Source organism: Saccopteryx leptura, chromosome 11 (genome assembly GCF_036850995.1).
Source record: "Saccopteryx leptura isolate mSacLep1 chromosome 11, mSacLep1_pri_phased_curated, whole genome shotgun sequence".
In the NCBI taxonomy this organism is placed as follows: Eukaryota; Metazoa; Chordata; class Mammalia; order Chiroptera; family Emballonuridae; genus Saccopteryx; species Saccopteryx leptura.
Genome location: NC_089513.1, coordinates 79,698,415 through 79,711,528, shown reverse-complemented (window position 1 = coordinate 79,711,528; position 13,114 = coordinate 79,698,415). Strand labels below are relative to the sequence as shown.

General features: G+C 55.2%; 1 protein-coding gene across 4 annotated transcripts in view; it reads right to left on the bottom strand.

Annotated features, from left to right (window-relative positions):
- The window catches only part of CARMIL1 (capping protein regulator and myosin 1 linker 1), a 213,781-nt gene that overhangs the window by 26,911 nt on the left and 173,756 nt on the right, over positions 1-13,114 (bottom strand). For all 4 annotated transcript variants that reach the window (XM_066352268.1, XM_066352272.1, XM_066352270.1 and 1 more), the window contains 2 exons: positions 1,967-2,033; positions 1,563-1,759 (listed from right to left, as the gene is read on the bottom strand). In XM_066352268.1, coding sequence (XP_066208365.1) covers positions 1,563-1,759; positions 1,967-2,033 — 264 coding nt within the window. The remainder of the gene's footprint in view (positions 1-1,562; positions 1,760-1,966; positions 2,034-13,114) is intronic.

The window sequence follows — 13,114 nt, the reverse complement described above, 5'->3', positions numbered from 1 at the left end:
TTCCCCGCTCAGCGCCCAGCCCAGACCACGGTGATGACCGCACGCCGAGACACCGCCGGCCCAGAGCTGTCACCGGGTCAGCGCCAGGGCCACGGAGGGTTGCTCGGGCTGCACCCTGTGCCCACGTGGGTGACAGCGACCTCCCTAGGTCATGCAGTCACACCCTGTGGGAGACAGGACGGGGCGGCTTCCTGCAAGAAGCCTTGTCTCAGAGGAGGGCTGAAGGCAAGTTGGTATCAGCTCGGGATGTGCACACGTGTGTGCGTGTGCATGCCAGTTGTGCGTGCCCAGGTACATGTGCATGCATGTGTGTGCGTGCACACGTTTGCGTGCCCATGTATGTGTGCGTGCATGTGTGCCCATGTGCGTGTGTGCACGTGTGTAACCGTGTGTGTGCACGTGTGTGTGTGCGTGTGTATGCACGTGTGTCGGGGCCAGGGAGGGCAGGACCAAGGGGGAGGCAGAGGGCAGGTCAGATTGGTAGTGGGCGGTGGTGTTCGGGACCATATCCAGGGGTCTAACCTGTCGGTGGTGATGCTCCCGGACGGGGGGAGGGGGGGATGATGTAGGAGAAAGGGGGGGGGTTACAGAGAAACAAAGGCCCCAGTTTGGAAGCGGTTGAACCCGAGGAGCTTGAGGACTTCCAGGTGCAGGAGGCAGGTGAGCGTCTGACCAGCTCAGCAGAGGACAGGAGTCACCAGTGGGAGTGGAGAGCAGGCTAGAAGTCACCCCCCAATTCTGCCTCGAGGCCTCGTGACAAGGTAGGCAGGATAAAAGTGTGACGACTCAGAGGCCACAGAAATCGCCTCTCAGGAAGGACAGAGCTTTCTGCGTCAGGTGACTGCTTAGAGGTCAAGTAAGATGACCCGTGTCCCCAGGACGAGGTCAGGAGGGGCTGGGCTGGGCGGTTTCAGGTGGGCTGGCCCAGAATGAAGAGTTTGGAGCAGGGACAGGAAGAGAGACAATGGGCACAGGTGAAGTTTTCCAGGACATCTGACTGAAGGAGAGAAGACACAGGAACCGGAGACACAGGATCAATGTGCTCCCGACAGGAACAGTGCTGTCCCCTCCTGCAGCAGAGCGGTCAGGGAGCTTTGTCACCCACCGCTCAGGTCCACGGTCACCCCACCGCTCGGGTCCACGGTCACCCCACTGCTCACGTCCCCGTCATGAAAGCAAAGGCACCGAGCAGGTCAGCACATGGGGGCTGGGGGAGGCTATGTGCACACAATTTTAAATCACAGATAAGTTCCTTGCTCATTATCTTCCACCCTCGCACACTCAGAGGCGGTACAGGCACCCAGAGGTCACCTGTGTCTGTCACTCACGTCGTTTCCAAAGACGACTCTGCTCTGCAGAGTAGGAAATGGCAGCCCTGTCTTCCCCAGAATGGTGGAGCACCTCCCGGCCGCTACGCTGCACGGACCGCACGTGCGCGGGGTCCCCTCCCGGCCGCTACGCTGCACGGACCGCACGTGCGCGGGGTCCCCTCCCGGCCACTACGCTGCACGGACGGCACGTGCGCGGGGTCTCTGGTCCCCACCTCCGCCCCCGCCACCTACCGCCGCCTGCGTGGGCTGCTGCTTCTTGTTGCGCCGGGGCCTCAGCTTGGTGAAGTGCTCCAGCTTCCTTCCCTCCTCCGACGGCAGCTCCGAGATGAGGCCGGAGCTCCGCTTCTCCGGCCGGCCGGCGGGGCACGGCGGGTCCTCGATGTGGATGGGCACTTCCTCCAGGGCCTTGTCCAGGTCGAACTCCATCTCTGTGAGAAAGCAGAGCCGCGGCTCACGCTTGCTGCCCAGACGGACACGAGTCCCTGAGAGCGACCGAGCCCGCCACGGAACAGCGGCAAACGGCCACCCCCACGCCGCCCCGCCTTCCCCACGCCCCAAGCAGAGCAGCCCCGAGAAGCATCCTCGCAGGTGTGAGGCCCCTCCAGGGGGGGAGGGATGCGGTCAGCGGCACTCACCGAAGGCCCTGGACACCGGCCGTAGCATCCGGCTGTGAATCGTCTTCCTTTTGGACTTGGGGGTCATCTAAGCAACAAAACACAGAAAGCACTGAGGCGGCCACACAAAAATTGTCTTCACACATCCGGGACCCGTGTTCAAGCCCAGGGTTGTCTCACTTCCTGGAGGACAGCTGGGGGCCATCGGACAGCCCGACTGGAAAGACTGAGACCTGCGTGTTTCTTCTCGAACGGTGCAGCCATTTCTTCCTCCACCCTAATCCCAACCGCCGGGCCACACCCTCCTGACACAGCCCGAACTCACAGCTGCACGTGAGGGCGTCCAGGTGGATATAAAGACCAAGGAGGAAAGACTGAATGATCGGCCTGTAAACCCCGGAAACAGTTATCCACTGTGCGTCACCACAGCAACATCCATGCCAGCACCTGGTCCGTTAACCGCAGGTGGTCTGGCTGGTGTGTTCCCGTCCCCCCCCCCCCCCCAGATCTTCATCATTGCGCTGTGGGCACAGACGAGTTAGGGTTCAGAAGTCCGCATCTGCCCCCACTTCTCAGGAGCATGTCTGATCCTGCTGGCCCTTTAAACACGAGACCAAGGCCCAGAGGACGGCCAGGGCGTCTGGAGGGCTTTTCTCTGGCATGAGTGCCGGCTGTCGAGGACATAAAGCCAAGCCTAAGGGAGGCACTCCCTTCTCCCTCCATGGGGTCATCACACATGTCAAAAATGGAGGGAACCGCTGTCCTTGGCCACACAGACACATCTGAAGGAGGAAACCGAGTCACGAAGACGGCGGAGGCGACTGCTCAAGTTGCAAGCTGCAATGGCGCAAGGCAATCGTCCCCGTCAGCTACGGATGGACAGGTGGGCTTCAGGGACACTGGGATGGGTGTAAACGAAGCGACAGCGTGAATCAAAAGACCTTGGTTTGCAGACTTCCATTTCACTTAATAGGTTGTCCTCTCAGGCTTTCTCAAAGAAAGAAAGAAAGAAAGAAAGAAAGAAAGAAAGAAAGAAAGAATCCACAAGGCTGATACAGTTTCTGTTGTTAAAAGAACGAGTTGGTTCATGCCGACCTTCAAACCAAGAACTTGACAGTTGACAATTTTATGCCAGTTTTCTTAATAACAGCCTCGGACGGTTATTGATCGTTGAGAGAAAAGGCAGAGAAAAAGTGACAAGCCGTGGTGCTGCGCCCAGACTGGTTCTCCTGAAATGCACCGCTGGCGAGGTTCTCCCAAGGCTGTGTGGACGGCGGGCAGGGTGGGGAGCGTCCACTGACAAAGGAACAGGCTTCTCAGGTTCCATGAAAACAGACTCAACCCAGGGCAAACGGAGAAGGACCCAGCCTAGGCTGTTCTCCCCAAACTGGCTTCGCCGTAGGAAGAAGACAGCGGCCTGGCCAATCTGAGTCACTACGTAAAACCTTGACATATAATTAACTGCTCGGGAGACACAGACTACCAAAATTATGCCGGGCTTAGTCGTGAAAATGTCTCCAGTCTTCTCTCCACTGTGGACGTGGCTGTGACGGCAAAAAGAGTCAGGGAGAAGCTTGGGACAGGAGTTCCCAACAATTCATTTAGATAGCCCTAAATAGAAGGAAGTTTAAAACTGCACGGCATGAGGACATCTTATAGAATTGTTTCCCTAGATTTTATTGATTTATTTATTTTGGTGACAGAGACAGGGCGAGGGACAGACAGACAGGAAGGGAGAGAGATGAGAAGCATCAATTCTTCATTGTGGCATCTTAGTTGTTCATTGATTGCTTTCTCATATGTGCCTTGACTGGGGGCTACAGCAGACTGAGTGACCCCTTGCTCCAGCCAGCGACCTTGGGTTCAAGCTATTGAGCTTTTTGCTCAAGCTAGATGAGCTGGCGACCTCGAGGTTTAGAACCTGGGTTCTCTGCATCCCAGTCCGATGCTCTATCCACTGCGCCACCGCCTGGTCAGGCTGTTTCCTTAGATTTTATAGAAAGAGGGTTCATGGGAGAAAATCATCATGCTCACGTTCTTATCGAACCTTCAGAACGGTCACCGAATACATGCAGAACACAAGACAATCACGACATTTCAAATACACTGCAGTTTTTTTTAAATATATGAAAAGGAATACATAGAAGTATATATAAAAGAATACGTGCACTTCAACTACGTCAGTAACATAAAAGACATCCAGAAAGAAAGTCATTTACGAACAACGCCCATCTGTAAATGGGTCATTCAGCTCAGCCTAATTTGACAGACACATTGAAAAACACACGAAATCTTCAGGATTTCTGATGATTGACATCAACCAAAGTGGAGGAGACGGTCCACTTTCTAACGCCTCAAACCCTATGGCACAGAATGTGTGTGCCAGAAAGACGCGTTCTGGTGCATGTTCGCGGTTCCCTTCGTTCCGCAGGTTCGTCGCGCATCTGTGAGGGGTGAAGTTTTGCCCTGGTGTGAGCCCGTGTCCACTGAGCACGCTCCCTGCGCCATGAACGTGACAGTCTCTCTCTCTCGTGGGATTTCAGTACAGCAACAGAGAGAAAAGGGTGAACCTTATTCTCTCCCATTTTTCTTTCTTTAGAATTTTTTTCTTCTTCTTCATAGTTTTACAGAAAATGCCGACTTACTCAGTCTCATTGGCTTAGAATCATGTGCCCACGACACGGAGCCCCACTGGGGTCACTGCCTCCTGTCCCCGGGGGAACCAGCACTGTGTTTCCCCATGAGCCCGGTCTGTGTGCACCCCCGCCCCGCCCCACCCCGCCCCACCCCGCCCCGCAGCGAGATGAGCTCCATCCAGGAGGAACCGGCTTCACCACCCTCTAGACCTGGTGACCCTCTTCCCTGTTCGCACCAAAATCAAACGGTGCCTTTTCTCAGCCCGCTTCTCAGTCCTCTGTCCTCCCCGACGTCTGTCCTCTGCCCTCCCCGACGTCTGTCCTCTGCCTCCCCGGCGTCTGTCCTCTGCCTCCCCGACGTCTGTCCTCTGCCCTCCCCGGCGTCTGTCCTCTGCCCTCCCCGACGTCTGTCCTCTGCCCTCCCCGGCGTCTGTCCTCTGCCCTCCCCGACGTCTGTCCTCTGCCCTCCCCGGCGTCTGTCCTCTGCCTCCCCGGCGTCTGTCCTCTGTCCTCCCCGACGTCTGTCCTCTGCCTCCCCGGCGTCTGTCCTCTGCCTCCCCGACGTCTGTCCTCTGCCTCCCCGACGTCTGTCCTCTGCCTCCCCGACGTCTGTCCTCTGTCCTCCCCGACGTCTGTCCTCTGCCTCCCCGACGTCTGTCCTCTGCGTCTGTCCTCTGCCTCCCCGACGTCTGTCCTCTGCGTCTGTCCTCTGCCCTCCCCGGCGTCTGTCCTCTGCCCTCCCCGGCGTCTGTCCTCTGCCCTCCCCGGCGTCTGTCCTCTGCCCTCCCCGACGTCTGTCCTCTGCCCTCCCGGACGTCTGTCCTCTGCCTCCCCGGCGTCTGTCCTCTGCCTCCCCGGCGTCTGTCCTCTGCCTCCCCGGCGTCTGTCCTCTGCCCTCCCCGGCGTCTGTCCTCTGCCCTCCCCGGCGTCTGTCCTCTGCCCTCCCCGACGTCTGTCCTCTGCCCTCCCCGACGTCTGTCCTCTGCCCTCCCCGACGTCTGTCCTCTGCCTCCCCGGCGTCTGTCCTCTGCCCTCCCCGGCGTCTGTCCTCTGCCCTCCCCGGCGTCTGTCCTCTGCCCTCCCCGGCGTCTGTCCTCTGCCCTCCCCGGCGTCTGTCCGTGCCTGCGTGTTCTCACGACGCACCCGTCACAGAAGGGTCGGCACGGAGGTGGAGGAGAGGTCCCACCAAACGGCATTTCACGGATCAACTCGTGGTTGAGGGCACCAACCACTGCGTCAGCCCAGACAGAATGCGCTTTAGTTTTACAAACACCTGATATGAGGAATAAGAAGTACTTTTTTCAATTCACATCTTCAGGGTGTATGAGGAACAGGGCATGAAATCCTTTAAAATGTAAGCTACAGACGGCTTCCTCCGCCCGACGTCACGGACCGCCAGCGAGCCCACAGGTGGTCAGGGTCCAGCACGGAGTCCCTCCCTCACGTGACCCCGTTTTCACCACGGATATAAAACCACCCCCATGCAGTCCATTAGCATACGTCCACTTTTACCCCAAGCTAGAGACTACCACTGGGTCATCAGAGACAACACATTTTTTCTTGCTAAACTCACTGCTGCTGTATGATTCTTAGATGCACTAATTAAAAGCAAACAAACAAACAAAAAAGAGTTCAATTGTTTCTATTATCATAAAAATAGGATGGAGCACTTCCCCTTCTTCATTTTACCAAGTTTGCACAGAGAATAATAAAAAGCCTTCCCGATCGGGAATCCCCTGAGGTTAACAAAATGAAAACAAGTAAAAAGTGGGTTAAAAAACAAAAACCAAAGAACCAAAGCAGCTGCCAAGCAGGCTAGTAAAATCCCTGTTAATAAAAGTGACTCGTGCTGACGACTTCCTAGAACCCTGGAAAACGAGCAAACAGAACTGAATGCTTAAGTGACTGTGTCTTCTTTTTCTCCCCACACGACCGACCGCAGTGAGGACTGCCGCTCCCGAGGGTCTGTCCCTCCGAGTCGGCGGCCGTCACCTGCTCCGCTAGCTGAACCGTCTTGTCTGCAACTCGCTGCCTGTTCCGTTCCGTTCAGGACCCACCGCAGCTGACGACAGCACAGCCCCCAGGAGACATCCAGGCAGCAGCACAGAAGCAGACAGACACCAGAGTGGAAACGGGGGGGGGGGGGGGGGGGGAGGATGGCCCTGGAAACGGCCCGGCCACCGAATACTTACACTTGTGCAGCAGAGGGTCTCCATGCAGCAGAAAGAAAGGGGAAAAACATGAATGGAAGAGGAAACAAGCAGCAGCATCACGGGGGGGGGGGGGGGGGGGGGGGAGCAGCCGCCCGGGCCCCCCCCCCCAGCAGGGGAACTGGGGCAGCAGACAGGCCAGCACAGGGGTGGGGGGCACCGTCCACGGGCACAGGGAGCAGCCGCCTGGGCCCCCGAGCAGGGGAACTGGGGCGGCAGACAGGCCAGCACAGGGGGGGCACCGTCCACGGGCACACGGAGCAGCCGCCTGGGCCCCCGAGCAGGGGAACTGGGGGGCAGACAGGCCAGCACAGGGGGGGCACCGTCCACGGGCACACGGAGCAGCCGCCTGGGCCCCCGAGCAGGGGAACTGGGGCGGCAGACAGGCCAGCACAGGGTGAGAGCGGGTCGGGCGTTTTATAAGCAGCAGCCCAGGGACAGCTCTGAGTTGCAGAACCTCGTAGAGATGCTACCTCTTCTGCTGAGTGTGTGCCAAACGGCACTGGCCAACCCCACCCGGGGGATGAAGACAGCGTTCACCCCAAAGGCACATGGTGGGCAGAACGCTGGGTGGAGAGTGGTCAACCCCAGGCGGACACGGGTCCTGGGCCAGCGCTGGTCCCAGTAACACACACTGGGACCCCAGTAACACACACTGGGGACAGTGCATCCATCCATGGGCGTGTGTCAGGGTCCCTTTCGGGGTCTTCTGTGTCCCATAGTCTATGCTCCCCGCTGCACGGTGAGGTGAAGTAGCTTTGACTTCCCCCCGTCACCAAAGCCTTTCAGGAGGGGTCACGGGGACCTACTACAGAAGACAGCGCGTACCTCAGTGGGAGTGCGCGCCTCACACGAAATCTCTAATTCATTAAGTGATGTGGCTCGTCATTCACGGTTGTGGGGGCATCTGCACATTCTGCAAACCCATACAGGGCTCCCCAACTTGCTCCCCAACAGCTGGGTCTGCCCGAAGGAAAGGTGTCCCACAGACAGCGTCACCGTCCTCAGTAGGACCTGCTTCTCAGAAAGGCTTCCGCCAGCAACATCCTGAAAGTCCGAATCCCCAGACTTCTAATTCCCTACTTTATGAGGTAATTTTCTTCAACTACACCTCATTTTATGACCCATTAAATTAAATTGGAAACAGCCTTGCTGAATGAGAGGAGAAAAAGGTCAAATATTTTCGAATAGTCTTGAACCGCACCAGCTCCAGACCTCTGCCCGGTCTCCACACGTCCCCTTGAGAGATGTTAACGGGGTGTGACGAGAGACACAGGAGAGGTCGCAGCCCTGGTGAAGGCCCCTGGATAGTTGCAGACTCCCCTTCTCTTCCTGCAAGGTGAATTCAACAGACACGCACTCCTCCCAATTACTGAAAGATCCTTATCAGTCAAGGTGAGGAATCTTCCTACTGGCTCAGCTCCTACAATGGCAGGCAAACCCAAACACCCCCGACCACGAGGAAGACCACGGCCACGGGAGACCACGGCCACAGGCAAGCCGACTGTCCCCCGGAATGAGGACCACTGGTTCGTTCCCGGGCTCCTTCCTCACACTCTGCAGAACTCACTCCAGGGGCTCGAGCGACTTATCAAGAGACACTGACGTGCCTTGGCCGGTTGGCTCAGTGGTAGAGCGTCGGCCTGGCGTGCGGGGGACCCGGGTTCGATTCCCGGCCAGGGCACATAGGAGAAGCGCCCTTTTGCTTCTCCACCCCTCCCCCTCTCCTTCCTCTCTGTCTCTCTCTTCCCCTCCTGCAGCCGAGGCTCCATTGGAGCAAAGATGGCCCGGGCGCTGGGGATGGCTCCTTGGCCTCTGCCCCAGGCGCTAGAGTGGCTCTGGTGGCGGCAGAGCGACGCCCCGGAGGGGCAGAGCATCGCCCCCTGGTGGGCAGAGCGTCGCCCCTGGTGGGCGTGCCGGGTGGATCCCGGTCGGGCGCATGCGGGAGTCTGTCTGTCTCTCCCCATTTCCAGCTTCAGAAAAAAAAAAAAAGAGAGACACCGACGTGCTGCCGGCCCCTGAGCGCCTCCTCACAAGGGCACAAGGTGGAGACCTGGCGTTCAGGAACCAGACCGGGTGAGGGGAATAAAGGCCAACGAGTCAGGCACTCAGGAGAGAAGGGTCTGCATCCAGCACGGCTGTGTCGGCAATCGTGCCCAAGGAGGGCAGAGGGGGCCACGGGCTCCCACCTCCTGACCCACACCCGGTCCGCAAGGGTGTCCACTGCCACAGCCGCTGACCCACATCCGGTCCACAAGGGTGTCCACTGCCGCAGCCGCTGACCCACATCCGGTCCACAAGGGTGTCCACTGCGGGCAGCCGCTGACCCACACCCGGTCCGCAAGGGTGTCCACTGCGGGCAGCCGCTGACCCACACCCGGTCCGCAAGGGTGTCCACTGCCACAGCCGCTTAGCCAAGTGTATTCACTTTTAAAAGTAAGTTAAAAATAGAAACGGGAGGAGTTTAGACAGAGATAAACTCTTTTTACAAGTTAAAGGCCTAAAACATTTGCCATTGGATTCTTTATCACACACACACACAAAAATAATAATAATTTTTTCTCTATTTTTTCCTCTTACATGCATAGCAGACTTCTTTCTGAACCATCTGCAGCAATGTCTCAAAAATACATAATTGACACATGGGACTAATCTGGCTGCAACAGGTAATACCTCAAGACCAACCCACCAGGTTATTCCCCCTGAGGCCTCCTCCCCAGCCTGTGTTCCCAGGAATCCCCGGGGGTGGGTGACAAGGCAAACATCTTTGGGAGCAACAGAGAGCCAAGTTCTGTCTCTTTCTCATCTGGACCTGGAGTCTACACAGAGCCTGACACAGTCGCGGACGCCAGAGCCTTTCGTGCGTGAGGAGAGAGCCCACCGCCGCTCAACCAGCATCCACACGACGTTCTTGACCACCTGGGACGACAGCAGCCAGGACCCCACAGGGGACGTCAGGCAGGAAGAGTCGGTGCAGGGACACGATCTGTTCCCCAGACAGTCCTTTACAACTGGGAGCCTCTAATCTCACGAAAAGTCTCCCTGCTGCTCTTCTTTTCCCATCTCATGTCAGACGGATAAAAACTCCCTCGTGGATCCTCGTGGTTCACGGACTGCTGTCCGCCTCCCTGAGCCATAAATGCACGAGAGACGTACCTGACTCTTTCTCCACAAACCAGTTATTCTAAACATTTTCAAATTTACCAAAAAAAAGAATCTTAAAGGTGTAAGGGCAGTATCATAAATACAGGTGTACTCTTCATGTAGATTCCTTAATCATGGACACGTTGCCACATTACTTTATTGGAAACGCTCCCTTCTCAACTCACTCTGAATGAGAGAGTGACTTCATGCTCTGCACTAGTCATCGCTGTTCACAGATTAGCTCAGTTAGTAACTGTTGGTACTTGAAAACGAGGTGATTTTGTTTTAAAAAGAAAATGCTTGCTGAATTTTAATCGGTATCTTAAAAGCTTAAAAATTATACATTGAAACCTGAGGCTGAAGTTGCTCAGGGGAACTAACTGGAATTTTTTGTCATCGGAGAAAAGGCTTGACAAGACGTCTTCTGTAAAAACTCAAGCCTCTTCACAGTCCTCTCCCAGGAAACGGCCGTAAGCAGACGAACCGCTTCTCCACAGGACTGTCTTTGATTTAAAACTGGTCTGACACTCATTAAAATAACGGAAAGAATTATTACAATTACTGAGTCAGTAATGCGTGAAGAGCACACCCTGTCTCCCCCCCACCCCAACTTGGCACACGCCGTCGAAAGCCTGAACTTCTGCAAAGTTTTAAACTTTGGATGATGACAAATGAGCCATTGGGAGACGACTAATCCGCACCCTTCCGTACCCCAGGGGCCGACGGCGAGCGGAGATGAAAGGGGGGTTGGAAGCGCTCACTTCCTAAGAGCTCCTTCCTGCAGGCAGCGGACGGATGGTCCCCGGACGGCGGCAGTCTAGGTAAACACGCGTTTCGGCGTGACACAGAGGCATGTGTGTTGAAGTGATAAGACACCTACAGGAGGCTAATTAATCACTGTCACAAAGAAAATAGCACGTGGAGAGGCACCCCACCATGTCCCAGGGACGCCAAGAGCGGGCAGACTCACTTCAAACAGCTGAGTAACAACTGAGCGGGTCACATTTTTGACACAGCTGTTCCTGACAATGTTTTAAAGTCTGCGCAGGCGTACGTTACAGCTGGACAGCACACACACCTCTCGCTCGAGGTCCTGTTCATATCTTAATTTTATTCGGTGTTCGTAAGGAGACATTTCACGAGGCAGTGACGTCTAATTAAACCTAACTTGAAATCCCATTCTGATTGTAAGAAACACGCACACAGGCTGTACATAGAGCTAGCGACCGCAGCACTCGGTTCCGAACTGTCCTGCCTACGGGTTCCCTACGTCACCTTGGACAAGCTACCGAAAGTGTCCTATGCCTCAGTTTCCTCACTTGTTAAGTAGAAGATAGTAATAACACCTTGATCATTCTTAGGTTGTTACCAGTCATAGACTCAGAATAGTGCCTGGCACGTCAGAGGTTCTATAAAAGTGTGTATTAAAGAGTAAGAACACATTTTTAAACTATCCGAACTTTGGAATGCCCTAGGGAAAATATCGCAGGCATCTGGGTTATCAGCAAACACATTAGGTAATCATAAAATTATAGCCTCTCCCAAGGCAACCCACTTCCTGGACCACTTAAGATATAAATGCTACCAAGGTGGGCTGGGGGGGGGGGGGCTTGTTTAGAAACCAAAAGCAAAACGGACCTCCCTCCCTTTGAACATGGACGGCAAACATTATTTTTTATGGTACTTCGTGAGGGTCATGACCTGAGGTGTTTCGTAATAGATGTCAGCGAGAGACAAACATTAGATGCCACTGTGATTATGGGGGCTGGCAGTGCAGGTCAGTTTGTGCCTCTGTTCCGACTGGCTGTGAGGGAAGGCGCCCCAAGCTCAGAGCACCAGGTTTCTTCAGGAGAGGGACCCCTGCCCGTGGGGTGGACGGTGGCTCCGGACCGACAGGTAGACTGAGAGTGTACAGGAAACTGTTACCGCACAAAACCCACCGACACGCACCCTTCGCACAAAAACGCTCTTCTTCCTCAGACTCACTGCCATCTTAGCTCTGGTTTTCTGCTGTTGAACAGTTTATCAGCCTCATTAAAACCATAACTAAAGACAACCTTAGTTGGAACAGGGGGAAAAAAATCTATTTTCAGGACTTGAACGTTCTGCTCATGGAAGTGTCTGTGTTTTTAGAGAGAGCTCTGTCTGGTGTTTCTGTCACTCACTCAACACTGCAGGTGCTGCCCTCTGCCCCAGGCGTCCCGAGGTCCCTGAGGTCGTGGTCAGGAGCAGCCCCGCACGCCTCCTTGCCCGTCTGAACCAGGAGAAGAACGCCCTTCACGTTCAGAGAGGCCTCCGGCTCCTCCTGCCTCTGTGAGTCAAGGCGGCAGCCGCTGTTACAAATGGAGCCTCGTGGGGGCGCCCGCCGCCCGGCTCCCCACGCTGGGTCCCCACGGTGGCCCCCTCTCCTCCACCCTCACCCCGCCCTCTTTGTTTAAAGAAATCAGCCTTTGTCTTTCTTTCACTTAACAAAACCAAATCAATGGATCAAACAAAAACTGGGTCTACACAAGGTCAAGTCCCTGCAGTAGCCAAGCCCGTCCTGGACCTACAGTCCCCCCTCTGACACCGCAGGGCGCACTGACCCGGCCAGACTCGTCCACCAGCCACCGTCTCCTGGACTCCTTCCCAACTGACACCAAACCAGAGAACGCCAACAGGAAGTGCGGCACATGGGGTCAGTTTAAAATTTTTAATTCAAATCATTCCCTGTGACTTACTGTACTCCCCCATGTATAAGACGTATCTTTTTTCAAAAAATTTGGCGTCTAAAAAGTGGGTGCGTCTTATTCAGTGATTGTAGATTTTTTTACTTCATTGGGCAGTGATGAGGAGTTGTATGCATTTTATGATAAATAAAACTTGAGCTCAATAACTTTATGTAATACATTTTTTTTTCAAATTCCGGGCCCCAAAATTAAGGTGTGTGTTATACATGAGGGAATATGGTATTTTCTTTTTAGGGCTAGTCTAAGAGCTTTGGAATATATTCTTGTGTGTGTGTGTGTGTGTGTGTGTGTGTGTGAGAGAGAGAGAGACAGAGACAGAGACAGAGACAGAGACAGAGGGACAGACAGACAGGAAGGGAGAGAGATGAGAAGCATCAATTCCTTGTTGCGGTTCCTTAGTTGTTCATTGATTGCTTTCTCATATGTGCCTTGACTGGAGGGCTACAGCAG